This window comes from Varanus komodoensis, unplaced genomic scaffold (assembly GCF_004798865.1).
Source record: "Varanus komodoensis strain SLA01 unplaced genomic scaffold, ASM479886v1 scaffold26, whole genome shotgun sequence".
In the NCBI taxonomy this organism is placed as follows: Eukaryota; Metazoa; Chordata; class Lepidosauria; order Squamata; family Varanidae; genus Varanus; species Varanus komodoensis.
This window is the reverse complement of record NW_025335684.1, coordinates 14,766,162-14,782,525: the sequence shown is the minus strand read 5'-3', so window position 1 is coordinate 14,782,525 and position 16,364 is coordinate 14,766,162. Positions and strand designations below refer to the sequence as shown.

The 16,364-nt window shown below is 52.4% G+C and overlaps 1 protein-coding gene across 4 annotated transcripts in view; it reads left to right on the top strand.

The window, feature by feature from the left end:
• The first annotated feature begins 240 nt into the window (after positions 1 to 240).
• The window catches only part of RHBDL1 (rhomboid like 1), a 32,576-nt gene continuing 16,452 nt past the window's right edge, over positions 241 to 16,364 (top strand). For 2 of the 4 annotated variants that reach the window (XM_044433581.1, XM_044433578.1), the window contains exons 1-3: positions 241 to 279; positions 3,242 to 3,244; positions 9,653 to 9,811. In XM_044433581.1, coding sequence (XP_044289516.1) covers positions 241 to 279; positions 3,242 to 3,244; positions 9,653 to 9,811 — 201 coding nt within the window. Of the gene's footprint in view, positions 280 to 3,241; positions 3,245 to 9,652; positions 9,821 to 16,364 lie in introns of those variants that run through there. The other 2 variants (XM_044433577.1, XM_044433580.1) reach the window with 2 other exon arrangements.

Below are 16,364 nucleotides of genomic sequence, written 5' to 3'. Positions count from 1 at the left end.
CGCCGCGTGGCCCGCCTCGCCTCGCCTCTCGGCCCGCCCCCCGGGCTACCATAGGCTGCCCGCCGCCCGGCCGCCACTCGCCTCCGGAGTTCGGCTGCGGCTGCATCGCCTTCCCGGCGGCGGGCGAGGCAGGCGAGCAGGCGCGGCGAGCGGAGGCAAGGGAGCCGCCCGGGCTCCTCGCCGGTGGCGCCCGCGCGCCCTCTTGCTCGTTCCGCGCCGGCGTCGACCCCGCGCAGGTATATGGATAGGAGCTCGTGGCTGCAGCTCATCCAGGAGCAGGTGAGCCGGGCGCCGTTTCCACGGCGGCGGCGCCCCCCCCCCCCCGGGAGCGCCGCGGGAGGCGGGAGGCTCGGCGCCCGCGGGCAGGTCGCGGACGGATCGCGGGTCCGCGCGGGGCGCGCCTGTCCGAGCCCCCGTCCGGGCGGGCGCGGCGCACGGGGACATCCGCGCTGCCATGGCAGGTCCACGTGCGGCGGGACCGAGCCCGGGCGCCTCTGGCAGCGCGTCCCTGAGCAGGCGTGGGGTCGATGGGGGAGCAGGACCGGAGGGCGCAAGCGGGGCGGCGCCGGGGCTGCGTGGGTGGCGCGGCGCAAGGTCCCATGCCAGGCGCGGGGCGGGCGGGGTCCAGGCAGGCATTCCGGCGGCGTGGAGTCCCGAGAGACCTGCATGGATTTGGCAGCGGGGCGGGTGGAGGCTCGCTGCCTCCTCCAGCCCGGATTGCGGCTCGCTGCGTTGGTTGCGTTGAGTTGCGCTGCTTTACCTTGCTTTGCCGGGCATCGCCGTGCCAGGCAGAGGTCACGCCATGTGCAAGCCCCAGGTCTGGCTTGGGTGGGTGTCCGTGGCCCCCCAGAAAGGCAGGGCCAGGCTGTAGGGCTCCTGGCCAACGGGACCACGGTGTGTGCGTGTGTGGGGCTGCCTCCCCATTTTATCCCATCCTGGCCAAAGGTTTGGGGCTGCCCGAGCTGTGAAGCAGATCGGAGCAGAGGGGCAGGGCAGGGCTGGGCTGGAGTGGCACTCTCTGCCCTGGCTGGAGTGCAGCTCCTCAAATCATGTGCTGGAGGCGAGAAAATGCATTAGCCCCGTTGCTTCCCCACTGACGGAATCAGGCCAGCGGGTTCTACTGGTGCCACGGTCACGCCGGGCATTATCTCTGTGCCCCTTGGAAACAGGTGAGTCTTTTCTTCAGATGGTTTGGAAGAGGCTGCAGGCCCTTCCTAGATTCATTTGAGCCAGGAGAGATCATGTGCACAGAGAGCAAATTGGTTCAGGGGCTCAGTCAGGCCCTGGTGCCACGTTCCTGATTTGCTCTCCCTAGACTTCTACTAGACCCTGCAACCTCTTTGGCAGAATTTTGTTTGCCAGAGGGCAATGGCTTGGCTAGCTGGGAAGGACCACTTTGGGTTGGCTGTCACTTCCAAACGGAGCGCTGGCTGTGTACCCCAGCGAAGGATGCAAGATGCAAAGGCCCCGATTCAAATTTTACCTTGGTTTCTACAACTTAACTTAGACCGAACCCCAGCACGTTAGCAAGGTGCGGATAACAGCATGGAGAGAATTGCCTTTTAGTGCCTGATGGCTCTTTTTGCTTTTTGTAGTAATATCCGCTTGTATTTCAAAAAAAGGCAGACCTCCTCGTGTGCCTTGGCAGAAAGGTGGCATAGAAAAATCCCAAATGAAAGCATTGAATGAATCGCTATTGTGAGGACAGAAGCAAAGAGGAAGCCATGCATGTTGCCTCATGTTTCCTGGAGTGAGTGGTGGTGATGAGAAGCGACCCTTGACAGTTTGATGATAGGCATGTTTCAGTCCAGTGAATGAACTGAGCAGACGACAAGTGATCCAGCCGTTAAGGAAGATGCAGCAGGACAAAATCAGCTCTTGAGAGTTTCTGGAAACTTTTATACCCATTACGACTGCACCACGTGGCCTGGCTCATTTGCTGGAGCGAGCTGGACCTCGTCTGATCCGTGGGCCTCTTCTTGCCACGAGCTGCTCTTCCGCTGGTGCACCACAGTTTGCCTTGCACAGGTGGGCTAGGCTGGTGCCAGGTGGTGCTGGAGGCCCTGGACCCTTTCTTTAAAAATAGCTTGAGCCCACCTGGGCCGTCGCCTCCACTGCCGCAAGTTCTTGTGCATAGTCGCTTGTGGCAGTGCCGTGCAGGTGCGTGGTGCGTGGTGCGTGGAGGGGAACGATGTGGCTGTGCCCAGTAAGTGCAGGAAGGCGGGGAGGCAGTCGCTGTGCGCATTCTGTGCAGCCGCCTCGGTGTGGCTGTGCGCGCTGCTGGGCGCACTTGGTGATGCTCCTGGTCTGGGATGAGGCACGGAGGAAAGAGCGGCTGGCCACCACAGGGCGGCTGGCTCGCTTTGTAATAGGCTGACCTAAATAATCCACAGGAACCACTTCCAGTGTCCCCCAGTGACCTCCCAAGGGAGGGATAAAAGCGGCGACTAGGAACAGTGAGGCTTTAATTGGCACTGTGCCGGAATTAATTTTGTATTAGGGGTAGCATCGCTCAGCCCCCTAAGCATCTTGCATCCATGCCACTTGGATAAATAGACTAGAGCAGCGAAGGCTTCAATATTTTACTCTATTATATAATTTCTCCCTTTCCAGTATGTCTCCTCTGTTCTCCATTTGTCATTTCTCAAGCAGCAAGCAAGAAAAGCAGAAAGCAAACTGTTTCGACTGCATATCATTAAAAAGAGCATCTCCTTTGGAATAACAATGGTTAAACAACTTCTTTTAAAATGACAGCCACCACCTAGAAGCATAAGCGCTGAATTAATGAAAGAAGCCAGACTGCAGTTTGAAGAGAGAAGTTCCATCTTGCCCCTCCAGAACCTGGCACCATCCCGTGAGGCTGAATGGCGAGAGATTCAGGACCGGGGAAGGAAGCACTTTGTCCCACCGCCAAGGCCAGCTTATGGGGCACAGGGCAGGTCCTATGGGTCACAATACCCTGCTGCGTTTCCCAGCATCTGCTGCCTGAGGCCACTGCTTTGGTGGCCCTGCATCTCTGGATGCAGGAATGCTCAGATGCCTGGCAGACAAGAGTGTCCTAGCAGAGTGCCTGCCATTCAAAAAAGGGTGCTGGTTAGGCTGCTTCAGAGAAGGATCGGCGCCCCGTCTTGCTTCATTGAATATATGTTTCTGTCCCACCTTTGTTTCCTGCAGGGTCCCCAAGGCAGCTTGCATGATGCTTCTCCTCCACTCCAGTTTATCTTCCCGACAGCCTGGGAAGCAGGTTCAGATGAGAGTCGGGACTGGCCCAGGGCACTCGATGTGCTCCACGGGTCAGTGGGACTAGAACCCGGATTGTCAGGATTTGCGGAGCTACGCAGCTCCCCCTGGTGGCCTCACAGAGAAGGCAGCTTGGTTTTCCTTGGAAGTACAGGAGACTCCCAGCTAACTGGTATCCCTGGGGATTGGTAGATGCTGGATAAATGTAGTTTCTGGTTGCCTGAGAGTTTCTATTAAAATAGGCCTAAGTATTTCTATGCCCCATACCATACCATAAAGTCTGTATTGACTTGATATTAATACTGAAATACAGTAATTAAAAGCAAATTAAGACAAATATAGGCAAACTTCTACCTTCTGAGACTGAGCCTTAATGTCACAGATCACTGATGAACCGACATCAAATTCCTGCTTGAGTGCTGCACAGCTCTCGCCTTTCCAAGCCTCTTGCGTATTTCCATTTTTTGCTGGAGGGTGAGCATTCTGCCTGGATGCTTGCTTGGGAACTCTTCCAGCATGCTTGGGGTTGGGCAAGAATACAACATTTGAATAACAATAGATCCCAACAGCCAGCATCTTTACACACCTGGGCTTAGTTACGGCAGGTGTGGGCATGGAGCGCCAAGCTTAGACTTACATTTCCTCTGGAAATTGATTTTATTTTGATTTTTATTTAAAGTATTACTTCTTTGCTTTTTTTGCTGGTTGCCTGAGAGTGCCAGTTGCTTGAGTTCTGGTTAACCAAGAGCTGACTGTGCTTTTGGGATTTTCATTGGAGCTGTAGATGCGCACAGGATTAGGGCCTGCCCAGTCCCGCAGTTCAACAGGGAGTCACGGGAGGCTCCATGAAAGACTTGCTAGCCCTGCTCTGCTTGGCTGCAGTATTTGAGTTTTTGTGGCAGCTGCTTGTGCTCCCGACTCAGCTGCTGCTCCTGGCCCTGCAAAGTCTTGATGTTTCCTAATCCCGACTCTGCTTTTGTCAGTATCTGATCCTTGTCTGTGCCGGAGGCCAAGTGCCTGACCAGGTTCTTCTCGCCGAGGGCTTCTGCTGTGCATGTACCAGGGCCAACGTGGCTTTTCGAAGTCCTGGGCCGGCCCTGGCCTCCTGGGCCACCCTGGGACCTCCCCTCTGAGGAGCGTGGCTTCCCTCATCTCCAAACGCCTCATGAAAAGGCCACTGAATTCTCAGGCTGGAGAATTAGACAGAAGATATTATTTATTCTTCCTACTGGAAAAGAGCAAACCATTTCCAGCATATTCCTGAGGAAAGTCTCCCCTGGCAGCTGCAACAGATGGACTTGTGCTATACTCAGCCAACAGGAAGTGCAAGCAGTTTGCTTGAGTTTGGAGATGCCCGGGAAAATTTGTATTTGGGGAAATGTTTCCTTCCAGCTAAAGACTGAAGGTGCTGGAGCTGCTGCTCCAGGCGGAATGGGTTGGATCCAGGTGGGCAGACGCAGGTTGCAGGGATGGTGCCGTGGGAGCCGGGGTGACTGCCTTTCATGCTGCCCTCGCTCTTGCCCTCTCAACTGCTGCGCGACCTGTGAGAATCTGGCGGGCGGAACAGCTTGCGCAGAGTTGCAGCAAGGCGTGTGCTGCCTGCCGAGCCCCCCGCTGCGCACGCAAGAACTCTGCCAAAGCACAGTGACTGTCCGCCCTCTTGTTGTGCATTGAAAGTCCATTTCCACGGTCAGCAGTGTAGAACGAGGAGTCCGGCTGATTTGCCTGGAATGCACATCGTTACCGACTGATTAAATGCCTGCTTTTCAATGTCATCTTTTTGGGTTCTTTTAATCCTGCTCCTGGGGCATCTTGTCCATGGGGCTGATCCCCTGCTCAAGTTCCGGAGAGCTGTTGTACTTGATGCTTTCAGCTATTCACTGGTACCAGATATCCCCACACCTGTGATTAATTTTCCATTTATTTGTAATCATCTCACTTCTATGGCTGATCACTTTATGGATTGTTATTGTAATGCATTATTTATTGTTATTAATTGCTGTTGTTTATTTTAAATTGAAAACCGTGCTGAGAACCATTAGGCTAATTTGGTATGGTATGGAAATGCTCCAAGTAAGCAAAGGGCATCTGCTCTCCAGGGGATGCTGGATGGTTCCTGCTCGTGCCGTGCAGATCCCGTGCAGCCCTGCGTACTCTCTTAGCTGGAAGCGTGGCCCCCCGAATTCAGTGGGGCTCATCTCTGACTAAGCAGGTGTTGGACTGCAGTGCATGGCTTCTTCCAAGACTGGTATCCAAAGGACTAAGAAAGGTTTGGGGTACCTGGTTGTGAAACTTAGGATGCTTAAGAGCTTCAGGGATTTCTTCAGCCTTTATGCAGGGCTGGTAGACTTTGCTTTGAAGGACTGAGCGTGGGTAGTGCGTGGGTTGCCACTGAATCGTGGGACCTTGTTGCAGTGCGGGTGGTTGTGCTGTCTGAGCGCAGCCAGGATAACGAATCGTGACTTGTTAACCGTGCACAACCCATGGGGAGAAGTCAAGGCTTTGTTAATGTGTTTAGACATTGTATTTACATCCTGCATATTTTCCTTTAAGAAACTCAAGGTGGCTTACATAATTCTCTTCCTCCTCCTCTCAGTCTTTTTCTTCACAACACCAACCCTGTGAGATAGGTTGGGCTGAGAGTCTGTATCTGGCCCAAAGTCCAGTTGGCTCCATAGCTGAGTGGGGACCAGAACCCAGATCATCTGAGTCCCAGTCCCATGCTCTTAATCACTACTCTGGTTTGGTGTGAGGTTATGAACTGCGGGTTGCTCTCCATGGTTTGTTATTTGGACTGGATTCAGACAACATCTTAACCCAGGGTTCGATGGCAACCCATACTCAACCCCTGAAACAGCACAGAGCCATGAAGTTTCCTGTGGCTTCTTGCTCAGTGAAACATTTCTAGCTCTTAATAAGCCGGTCTAGACACGCTGAAGTGCCATTAAATCCTTCAAGTGCTTCAGGAGTGAGAGTTCTGTTGCAGTGCAGAGGTGGATATTGGCAGCCTCCTTCCCGTAGATTAAACAGGAATACCTCTGCATGCCCATCTGCTTACAGTTTGTTTATTTATTCATAGCATTTGTATGCTGCTACTCAACTGAAAAAGGCTCAGGGAGCGGCTTACACAGATGAATAAGAAGACAGTCCCTGTCCTTAAGCCTCAAGACATGACACAAAAGGAAACTGGTGAGGAGGGAGGGGAGAAGGGAAAAAGCAGAGAGGAAATGCAGGCGGCAGCTCTTCAGCTCTTCCTTTCAAAGTTCTTACAGGTGTTCTTCAGGGCAGAGGGGAAAAAAGAGTTCCCTGCAGCTGTTCTCTCTTGGCTGAGTTATGGGGGTGGGTTAGTCTCCCCTTTTCTGTGATGTTTATCCTGGGAGGCAGAGGGGTACGTTATCTCAGTAGCCCCTGGCTGTTTTCTCCTTTCTTCCTGCCCTAAGCACTCTTCACCCTCTTCAGTGGCTCTTCAGCGACAGTGCTGGGGTATTCTGCACTGTATAGTTTTCCTCTCTGGGGAATAGTAGGCCAAAGATGATGATCTTTTTAAAGAATTATTTTGTTTTAATAGTTCTGCCAAATGCTCGCACCATGGAGTTTTGCATTCCTCTTGAAATTTCAGGGTGCAGCTCCTCTTTCGCAGCTCTTCCATCTTGGATTGGTTTGTATTTAGCATTTTTAGAACACGTGTAGTGCTCACATATTAAAGCCTTAACAGATTTCATCTGGCCTGAGCTTCTGTGGACTGGGGTCGATTTCCTCAGGTGTGTACACACACCGCTCTTCCAAGTGACCGTGTTGGCAACACTGTTCCTTGCATTACCCAGGATGGCCTGGAAAGGGGGAAACTGGCCTTTCCAAACCATAAAAGTAGCTTCACGTCTCGAGATGAATTTGTCACGTTGATTCATAGAAATGCTTTTGCAGGCTGCAGTGCCCCCCAGACTCTTTCAGTTGTATCTTCATAGCTTAAAGAGGAGAAATTGTGTTCTCTGGGGGTGAGTGAGTTGTTTTTTAATAATAAAAACCGAGATTCCTATGAGATAGTGAGGGATGAGGGAGATAATTTTGGTTCCAGCCTAGCTGAGGGTCTTAGCTGCATGCTATTTTATAGGTGTTGCCTGAACTGGAAAAAGGATGAGAAATGGCAATCAAAATAAGTGGAAGCGATTCCCGGAGGAGAGAAGATCTCGATGTCTGGGGCTATTGAGCATAGAGAAGGCGGAGTATAAGTAGCAGAGAGGGTGACCGCGTATCCAGTGATGTGGGGTTTGGCGAAAGCGCGTGCGCGTGGGGGGGGGTACTCATCTTGCATAAACCTAGAACTTGGCAGTCTCTCATCCTCTAGAGTCATAGAATTGCAGAGTTGGGAGAGGCCAGAAGGCCCTCAGGTCCAACCCCCTGCTCCGAGCAGGACACCACGTCACACCATCCCTCTCAGATGCTGGGAGATTCAGGTTAGATCAAAGGAAGAACCTCTAGTGTATAGCGAAACCGTGGAATTCGCTGCCACAAGATTATTATTATTATTTTATTATTATTATAACATTTGATAGCCACCAATTTGGAGCACTTCCAAGGGGGCCAGACAAAATTCATGAAAGAGACGGATGTGTGTGCGACTAGCCCCAAGGGCGGTATTTGCAGCATCCGGGCAGTGTTGCGATGTCCCGTCCTGCCCCCGGGCTCTCCGGCTCAGCCAGTCAGCTGCGCTGCAAATAGAATTCTGGCCTGGGGGAGGCCTGGCCGGATCCAGCAGGGTCTTCTTTGCACTGGCCTTGTGCGACATTGTTTTCCTGGTTAGGAAAACGATGAAGATGTGTGTGAAGGGCATGTGTTTCATGGGTGCTGCACACAGGGTAGGAGGGAAAGCGTTCCATGCCCTGCCACAGCCCCAGGAAGACACGCACACACTTGTGTGCTGCTAAGAGGGCTCACGGAAAGAGCTCCCATGGATGCTGAACAGGTACGGGCTGAAATCCACCTGGAAAACTGCCCTGGATGTGTATGTCGTGTGTGTAGTGATGGGACATGGAGCAGCGCTGGGGCCCTAGTTTTGCATATGCAGAGGCTACAGGTTTGATCTTAGGGCAAGAAGCCCTGGAGATGCCACGGCACTGAGCATCTGCCTTGGTGAAGGGCACCTTCCTGTGTGCCTTTGTCTAAGTCTGCTGGGGCCCGTGCGTAAAGCATTATTCTTTTGGATGCATGAAGCAGCATCCCTTGCAGGAAGCCTCTCGCACTGCTGATGGCAAGCCCTTTCTGTGCACTTCCTCACCTTTTGGGTGCCCCCAAACTCTCTGCTGTGTCTCCTGGCAAATGAGCAGGCAAGCGGGTGATGGAGCCGGGCTGCAGCCAGAGCCAGTGCGGCTGTGAGGGGCACGTGCCGGCGTGCCGAGGGGCTGGGTCGCCCCCAGGAAGGGTCATCTCGCAGGGGCCAGGAAGAGGTCTTTCTCTGCTGCAGAGACCCTGGAGGGTGACTCTCCGTCAGCGTGGTGCCTACCAGATGTTTGGGACGCTTACTCCCATCAGCCCCAGCCCGCAGGGTCTGTGGCTAGGAATTCCAGGGGTTGTTATACAGCCCCCCTCGCAGTCACCAGATGTTTTGTACTGGGAACAGCTGGAGAAACCAGCATGGAGCTGAGAAATAGTCCGACCTCATATACAGTTTCTTGTATCTCAAAAACATTTGGGCGTCAATTGAAGGCATGAAAAAGCCTTGCTCTCGAGTAGTATTGTCCTCCATTCAGAGGCCCAGAAACCTTATGTTTTGGCTCTCTTTATGAGCGATGTCATAGCTTGCCATTTTTAATGGCTTGTTTAAAGATTGGCTCTCTCTGGGGTTGTGGCGGGGGAGAAATCAACATTCTATATTGGGCTCCTATATTCTCCCCTCGAAAAGATGAATCGTGCCAGTTAGTCCATATGGTGTTATTTATGTTGAATAATTGATTCATTTGCTTAAAGGAGCAGATGAGAGAACACAGCGATGCACTTTTAAAGTGGAAATGAAATGAGTGGGCCAAAAAAATCTTTATTTTTGGATACCCTTGAGGTTTCCTCTCTCTCACTGCTCTCCTCCTGTTGGTGCCTTGCTTACCGCTTTTACTTTCATTTGCCCCCAAGAAAACCAAATTTGCTGCTCAAGAGGGTGGGCAAGGAGTTGCTTGGGATTTTAAAGTCCTCTTTCTCTCCCCATTGATACAAATCCTATTTGGCTTCCAGCTCTGGGTTCCAGATGTGTTCTAGGCGTGGAAGCATCTGGCGATCATTGCAGCCGCACGGGGTGGGCATTTGGTGTCTTCCGTGTGCCCTGCTTGAGCTTCCCAGTGCTAAATGCTGCACCAAGCGCGGGGCTGGATTGAACCTAACCTGCTTCCTTTTGGCTCGCGCTCATTCTTGCCTTCTTTGGCAGCTTGATCCCGAAAACACCGGTTTCATTGGCGTGGAGACCTTTGCCAGCCTGGTGCACAGCCATGAACTGCCCTTGGACCCTGGAAAGCTGGAGATGCTGGTGGCCTTGGCCCAGAGCAATGATGAGGGACAGATCTGCTATCAGGAGCTGGTAGACCTGGTCAGTGGCGTGAGTACCCATGCTGAAACGTGGATTCTGCAGCGTTTCCTGCTTCCTGTCGATCCAGAGCGCCTCTGTTGAACTGAAGTTGCTTCCCCAGCCCTGTGGTTACACAATCCAGAAAGATGAACCAGGAAACCTGGGTAGTTTAGTCAGGGAGAGGTGTGGTGACCCACGGAAGAACCGTGGCACAGCCAAGGTCCCCGTCCACCCCTCTTGGCCATCTCCTCTCCATTTCCCTCTACCACCAGTTGCCTGGTTTTCTGGCTTTTGCATGATATGCTTTCGTATTCTGAAGCATTATAAAGCCTCACCGATGGCTTAGTGACCGGACGTAAAAGTTTAACTTAAAATAGGCTGGGATTTTTCATGCTGCCCTCTTGGCTTCAGCCCCACACTGGAATGTTGCTTGTAAGAGCTTGCCTGAAATTGAATTTCGCCCTTGGGGTGAGAGAGGTTTGACACGAGCCCTGTGCAAAGTTTCTCAGACTGAACTCGGGGGAGCAAGGTTTGAATCTTCACTGAGCCAGGAGGTTCCTGGTATGGCCCCAGGCCGGCTTTTGTATCTACCTCACAGGGATGTTGTGAGGTGGGGAAAAAGGAGGGCAGCAATCCTGCAAGCTACTTGGAGCTCCTTTAAAGAAGGGTGGGATACCTACCTGGGTATTTCTACCTATTGGCCTTCACCCATGACATGGGTGACAGCAGTAACCATGATTAACACAAGACAGAGTTTTGAAATTAGCAATCCCTGGCTAAGAGGGAGGGGCTGCATTCACACATTGTCTTAATCCAGGAGTACCCGTTTATTAAACCCCACCTGTTGTGTGCGTGCAGGATCTGTGGTGGGGCCCTCAGTCCGTGTGCTCCTACTTCTGCTTGCAAGAGCAGTTTATCCTGGGATTATGGTCTATTGTAGCCAAACAAGCCAGGATAGGTAAACCTACAACAACCTGCTGAATTAAAGGTGGTTTGTTTGAGCACACTTAACTGTAATCCTGGGTTCAGATGTAACGTTAAGCTGGGCATGACTGGTTTATTTACTGTCTCGTATGAGCAGGAGGAGAAAAGCGGGAGTAGGCTTGTGGTGCAGAAGCCAGCATTCCTGGCTTCCGCGTGCAGAAGTGCATCGGTCGAGATGGTGGGATGCGGAAGCGCAGCACTGAATGCTCGGCTTCTCTCAGATGGGATCAGTAGATTGCGGCATGTGTTCAGGGTGCTGCTTGGAAAAGGATTTCCAAAAGAAGCAGAGCCGGCTTTAAACCATCTGTTGCTCTAGAAAATCGATATGGTACTGTTCCAAATGACTCGGTCTCATTTTAATTCTCATTTTATTTTCATTCCTTGTGCTGTTTTTCCCCCCCTTAAGACAGTAGGGAAACAATATGAAAAATGGCAAGTGAGGCTGCAGCTAAAAATGTAAGCAGCATTGCATGCATTATAATGGTGCTGAGAAGGCAGTGGGAGAAACGAGAAAAGAGAGATTGCAAAGGGCAGTTGCAGGGGAGAGAAAGCGCACTCCTGGCTTACAATGCAGGGACACTGTGGTTCAGCTTTTGATTTCTAGACCAGGGGATCATCCTGAGAACAGCAGTGAAGTGGGATTTGCTCCACTTTGGCTTCTGGGCAGCTTGTGCAAGCGACTTAGCCTTCTGAAGCATTTTCGCGGGGCTGGTGAGCGTGGTGGGCCTGCCGAGGCACCTGTTGAAGGCCTGCGTCCCCACGGGGCCCGTGACTGGAGTCTGCTGGAGCTGGGTCTCTTGTGCCCCCCCCACCCCCACAGCCTGCTTTGCCCCTGCCTCTCGCTCTGGCCTGGGCAGCAGAGGAGGAGGGGCAGGGAAGTGGCAGCCTCTGTGCCCACCGACTGCCCACCGGCCAGGCAAGGAAGTGGGGGGGGGAGGGCAGTGGGTCACAGTGCTGGGGAAAGGGTAAATTTCCAGAGGGCCGGGGCCTGTTCCGGCTCTGCAGAGTTTTGGGCATGATGCTTTAACCTGGCGTCCTGCCCTGAGCAGGGAGATGGAGCCGGTGGCCTTGGTCCCCCCCGCACTACTTCTAGGGCTCTAGAAGTGTTTCAGCTCTACTGAAGATGCTGCCGCTGAGCCTACGAATTCCTGCATGCGAAGCGTGTGTTTGCTGGATGGATGGATCGCGTTCTTATACTACCCAGTAGCCCAAGCTCTCTGCGTGGTTCACAGCCATGTAAAACAGCATAAACATGTCAACATTTAAGACCAGGCATGCCCAGCCCATGGTGCACGGATAGGTACTGGTCTGCGTCTGTTAGGAACCAGGTCACGCAGCAGGACTCTGACTTTGAACGATCCAGAATGGGAACATGAGAGTCGAGACAGGATCTCTCTGCAGTTTGAACAATGCTTCTAAGTTCAGACTGCGAGCAAAGTGAAAAAAATGCAATCGCAGCAAAAACACCATTGGTTGTGTGCCCAAGTCGGGAAAAAAAATTACAATAAAAGACGCATTGCCTTGATGTCCTGAATCGATTTGTGTTGAATGGATTCGCCTAGTCTTGAACCCATTCCTCTTGAACAGATTTGTCTTGAATGGATGCGTCTTGTCCTGAATCCTTTCAGGCCAAATGGATTCGTCTCGTCTTGAATCCATTCGGCTTGAATTGATTCAGGATGTCGAGGCAGCCAGGACCATGCAACTCAAGAACATTGGGGTAAGCGTGCCTGAAGTGAGGGGAAGCATTTTGATGGGGATTACTGGCAATGTGTCTTTTACTGTAGTAATATGTTTTATATAAACATTTGCCATATTTTTTGATCACACCTCCTATATAACCTCAAACTTAATTCATTTCAGGAGACTGTATTTGCTGTTTAAATTTATTGAAATGGGTCTGAGAACAGAGTGATTCACTTTCCAGTATTTCCAGTGGGGAAAATTGATTCAGACTTTGAACGATTCAGAGTTCAAACAGCCTCCTGAAACAAATTCCATTTGAAGTAGAGGCACCACTGTAATGCACTTGTAACTTGTAATGCACTGTAAACCATCTCCTCTCCCAGTCCATGGAAAAATTGTCTTCCATGAAACCAGTCTCTGGTGCCAAAAAGGTTGGGGGCCGCTGCTGAAGACTGCAGTAGAAAAGAAAAGTGAGAACGTAGCTAAGATTTAGCAGCAGTTGGAAGGTTTAAAACGCAAGACAGAATTTGAAGCAGACTGAAACAAAAATTCCGGGGAAAATAAGGTCTTCACCTGGAGCTGAAAAGTGTACAAAGCAGGTGCCAACTAAGCCACTCCAGGAAGTTCATTCCATGGCTGGAATGAAATGACCCTTTTCATAATAGCCCCCACCTGGCTAGCCCTGGCTCGGCTCCTCCTCTCATCTGTCCTGCACCTCCCACCCAGCCTCAACCCCCCTGGGTCTCAGTATCGAGAGAAAGGGAGAGAGGTATTTCCCTATGCATTTTTCCATACCATATGTAATTCTGTATCCCTGACTTGCCCTTTTCCTACACTAAGCAGTCCTGGATGGGGTGGCCATTCTCTGCAGGAGTTACCCCAACCCCCTGATCATCTGAGTTGTCCTTTGCTGCACTTTTTCCAACTTTGCAACATCATTTTTAGGTGTGGTGACCAGAGCTCTACATGGTTTTTTACAATGAATGCTTCCCACTGAATCTGTCCTCTCCCCGCCTCCCGCCATGTCTCCATTAGGACCCTTTCAGGCTGATGAGCAGCTCTTAGTTTCAGTGCTAAACAGGAACAGTTTCCCAATGAAGGAGCTCACGCTCTTTTCCAGCGTCAGAACAATCTAACTGCTTCCCAGATCGGTGTCGAAATACGTAGGCTCTGGCTACTTTGCCAGAGATGTGGGCGACCTGCTGTGGAAGAGTGAGAAACATAACCACAAATAGCCTAACACTGTGCTGGAAGTGATTTTAAAACATTTAATGGTAAAAGAGTTCAGCTGGATGGGTCTAAACATAGATTGCATTTAGAGTTTATTTGTTCCCTTTGTAATTTTGTCCATTTTTAGGTGTAGTAAGCAGAACTGAACAGCTTTCCAAATGTGCTTGTGCTATATAGATTTGTGGAAGGGCAGTATGATCTTGGCAGGTTTATTTTACTTTCCTAGTGAGAGGCAATATTCCCTTCTGTATTACATTTTCACCCTGATGAAGGGGTCCTCTTTGGTGAGCAAAATCAGACAGTATCTGTCCCATATGTGTGGCGGGAACCGAGACGGTGGCCTACTCCAGTTTTCCCTGGACTGACATGCAGGGCTGTGCCAGTGATGGGCAGAACTGCAATTGATTTGCAATAGGGTTTAACAGCTGCAATGGGGGGACCCTCTGCCAGGGCTGGCTGTGTGCCAGTTGTTTATTTCTTTGCCTCAGTGTTCCTCCTCTGTAAAATGGGAGTATTACTTGTCTGAGTTCACACAACAGGCTAACCCACACCGAAGGGTTGAAGATAGGTTGAATATAGGTTAATCTTGGACTGTGGGCTATTGTGTTATCTCATCCATGAACAGCCCAAGAAGAAAACCCATGATTTGTTGAGTTATGAGCTGCGGGTTCACCACCCTTTGTTCTGTGTTCAGCCCACATCCGACTTATCCTCAGCCCTTGAGCATGGTCTGTTGCGGGTCGTGTCCGAACCTTCCTTCGGCTGTGCTGGCTGATTTTGAAACAAAATCTCTTTTTCGCTGGTGACTCCCAGGGAGCTGTGTATATCCCAAGGCTGGTTGCTGAGGCGCAGTAAATAATAGACTCCACTGGATGAAGCATCGTTTTGTGTCTGCCTTGTACGGTTGGAGGACTTCGGCATTCTCGCTAAATGAAGCCAACCAGCCACGAGATTGCACAACCCCGACGTCTGGCAGCTCCTGGTGACCCGAGAGTTTAAGCGGCCCTCCCCAGCCAGGTGCCTTCTGGGAGTTTCCATTCTCCTCATCCCCAGCCAGCAGGACCACTGGATGGGAGCTGTAGTCCCCCCATACGTGCCGTTATTGTCAGGGCAAAAAAGTGTATCCACCATGCACCCTGCCCTGAGTGGAGGAAGGCAGGAGAGGGCAGTGCATGCCCCCCTGGAGACAGAACGTGCTTGAGCCATCACCGTCTTCAATATTTATACCCCTGCCCTTTATGGGGACGTCCCAGGACGGCTTCCGCTCCTTAGCATGGAGGGGCTTCCCAGATTGGTGGGGGGCTCTGCCTGCACAAAGTGGGTGTTGCTTTTGCAGCGCGCACGCCCTCTCGGAACGCATGCTCCCGGACAGAGCCCCTCCCCCCCCCGTTCCGCAGGTCAGGTGCGCTCTGGAGCAAGGAGCCTTCCACACTCCCCTCCCACAGCTTGCAAGTTCTCCAAAGGAAGCCAGGTTCTGCAGAGTTTGGTCTTGAATGCAAGACGGTGCCCTGGACATTTTAAAGGAGCACCCCGATAGAAGGCGGTTTGTACAGTTAGCCCCCACACAGCCGGCCAGGGGAGACCAGTGGCCCCAGCATCCGTGGGTCAGGTGTCCCGCCCGGGTCGCAGCCGGAGCTTCCAAGAGTGACCCCTGCTGCTGGCCGCCTTGCCCCAAAATAGGTGCAGGAGCACAGGCTGCTCCGTGACAGCTCAGGGGGGCACTTGGAGCAGGACCCCCACCTGCATGGCGTTGCTCCAGCGTCCTGGCGCTGGCCACTGGCCACTGCCGCAACTTGTGGACTAGGGGTGGACAGCGCCAGGCATGCAGGACAAAACCGGCCTTCCTGGGGTCCACATGTGGCTGCCCAGGCTTCCCCAAACAGCCTCCCCCTTCTCCTGGCCACCCTTCCTTTCCGGGGATTTCCCAGCTTTTGCATGTTTTTATCCCCCCCTCCCCCTGCTCTATCAGTTTATAAGAAATAAATAAAACCGAAGGCTGGGAGGTTCTTCTAAAGCTTAGTTTCTGGCAGGGTATAGCAGGAAGTGCTATACAAGACTCGCATTTGGGGTGTCTTTCCCGGGGCCCCTTCTCCCCCTGCCACTGGAATGCAGCCCTAAGGGGGTTTTCTGAAGCGGAATTTGACCCTTCAGGGGAAAAGGTTGCCTCTTCCTGCACAGCTTTAAGGCACTTGGGAGCGCAGTCTCGCACGTGCCTGGCCCACAAGTTCCAGCCTCCCCAGCCAAAGAAACCCGCATTCCCTTCTGGGCCCCCTTCTTGTTGGCTCCCGGGGGAGCGCCCGTCGCCCTTGGGCGTCGAGCTGCCCGTCTGGGGTGACCCCACAGGCCGTGCAGGTTTGGGAGCGCCGTTCGCTCGTGGGCCCATGTGCACAGCACCCCCACAGGGCCTGGCTGCGGAAGAAGAGAAGGGCGTCCAAATGGGAGCAGCACGTGTGCATTTCTTTTTCGTTCCTTTTTTTCCCCGAGCTTCTTGTTAGAAGCGTTAAGGCTCTGCTGGTTATTCAGCTCTGAATACCTAATGTTCAGTAATTTCTCCCCCGTTGGCTCAGCTGAGTGCCGAAATGGTCCGCGTGGAGGAGACGTCGGCCGGCTGGTCCTGCCTCTGCCACGTGCTCTGCAGTCCGACTGCCAAATGCAGCAGCCCCCCCCCCCCCCC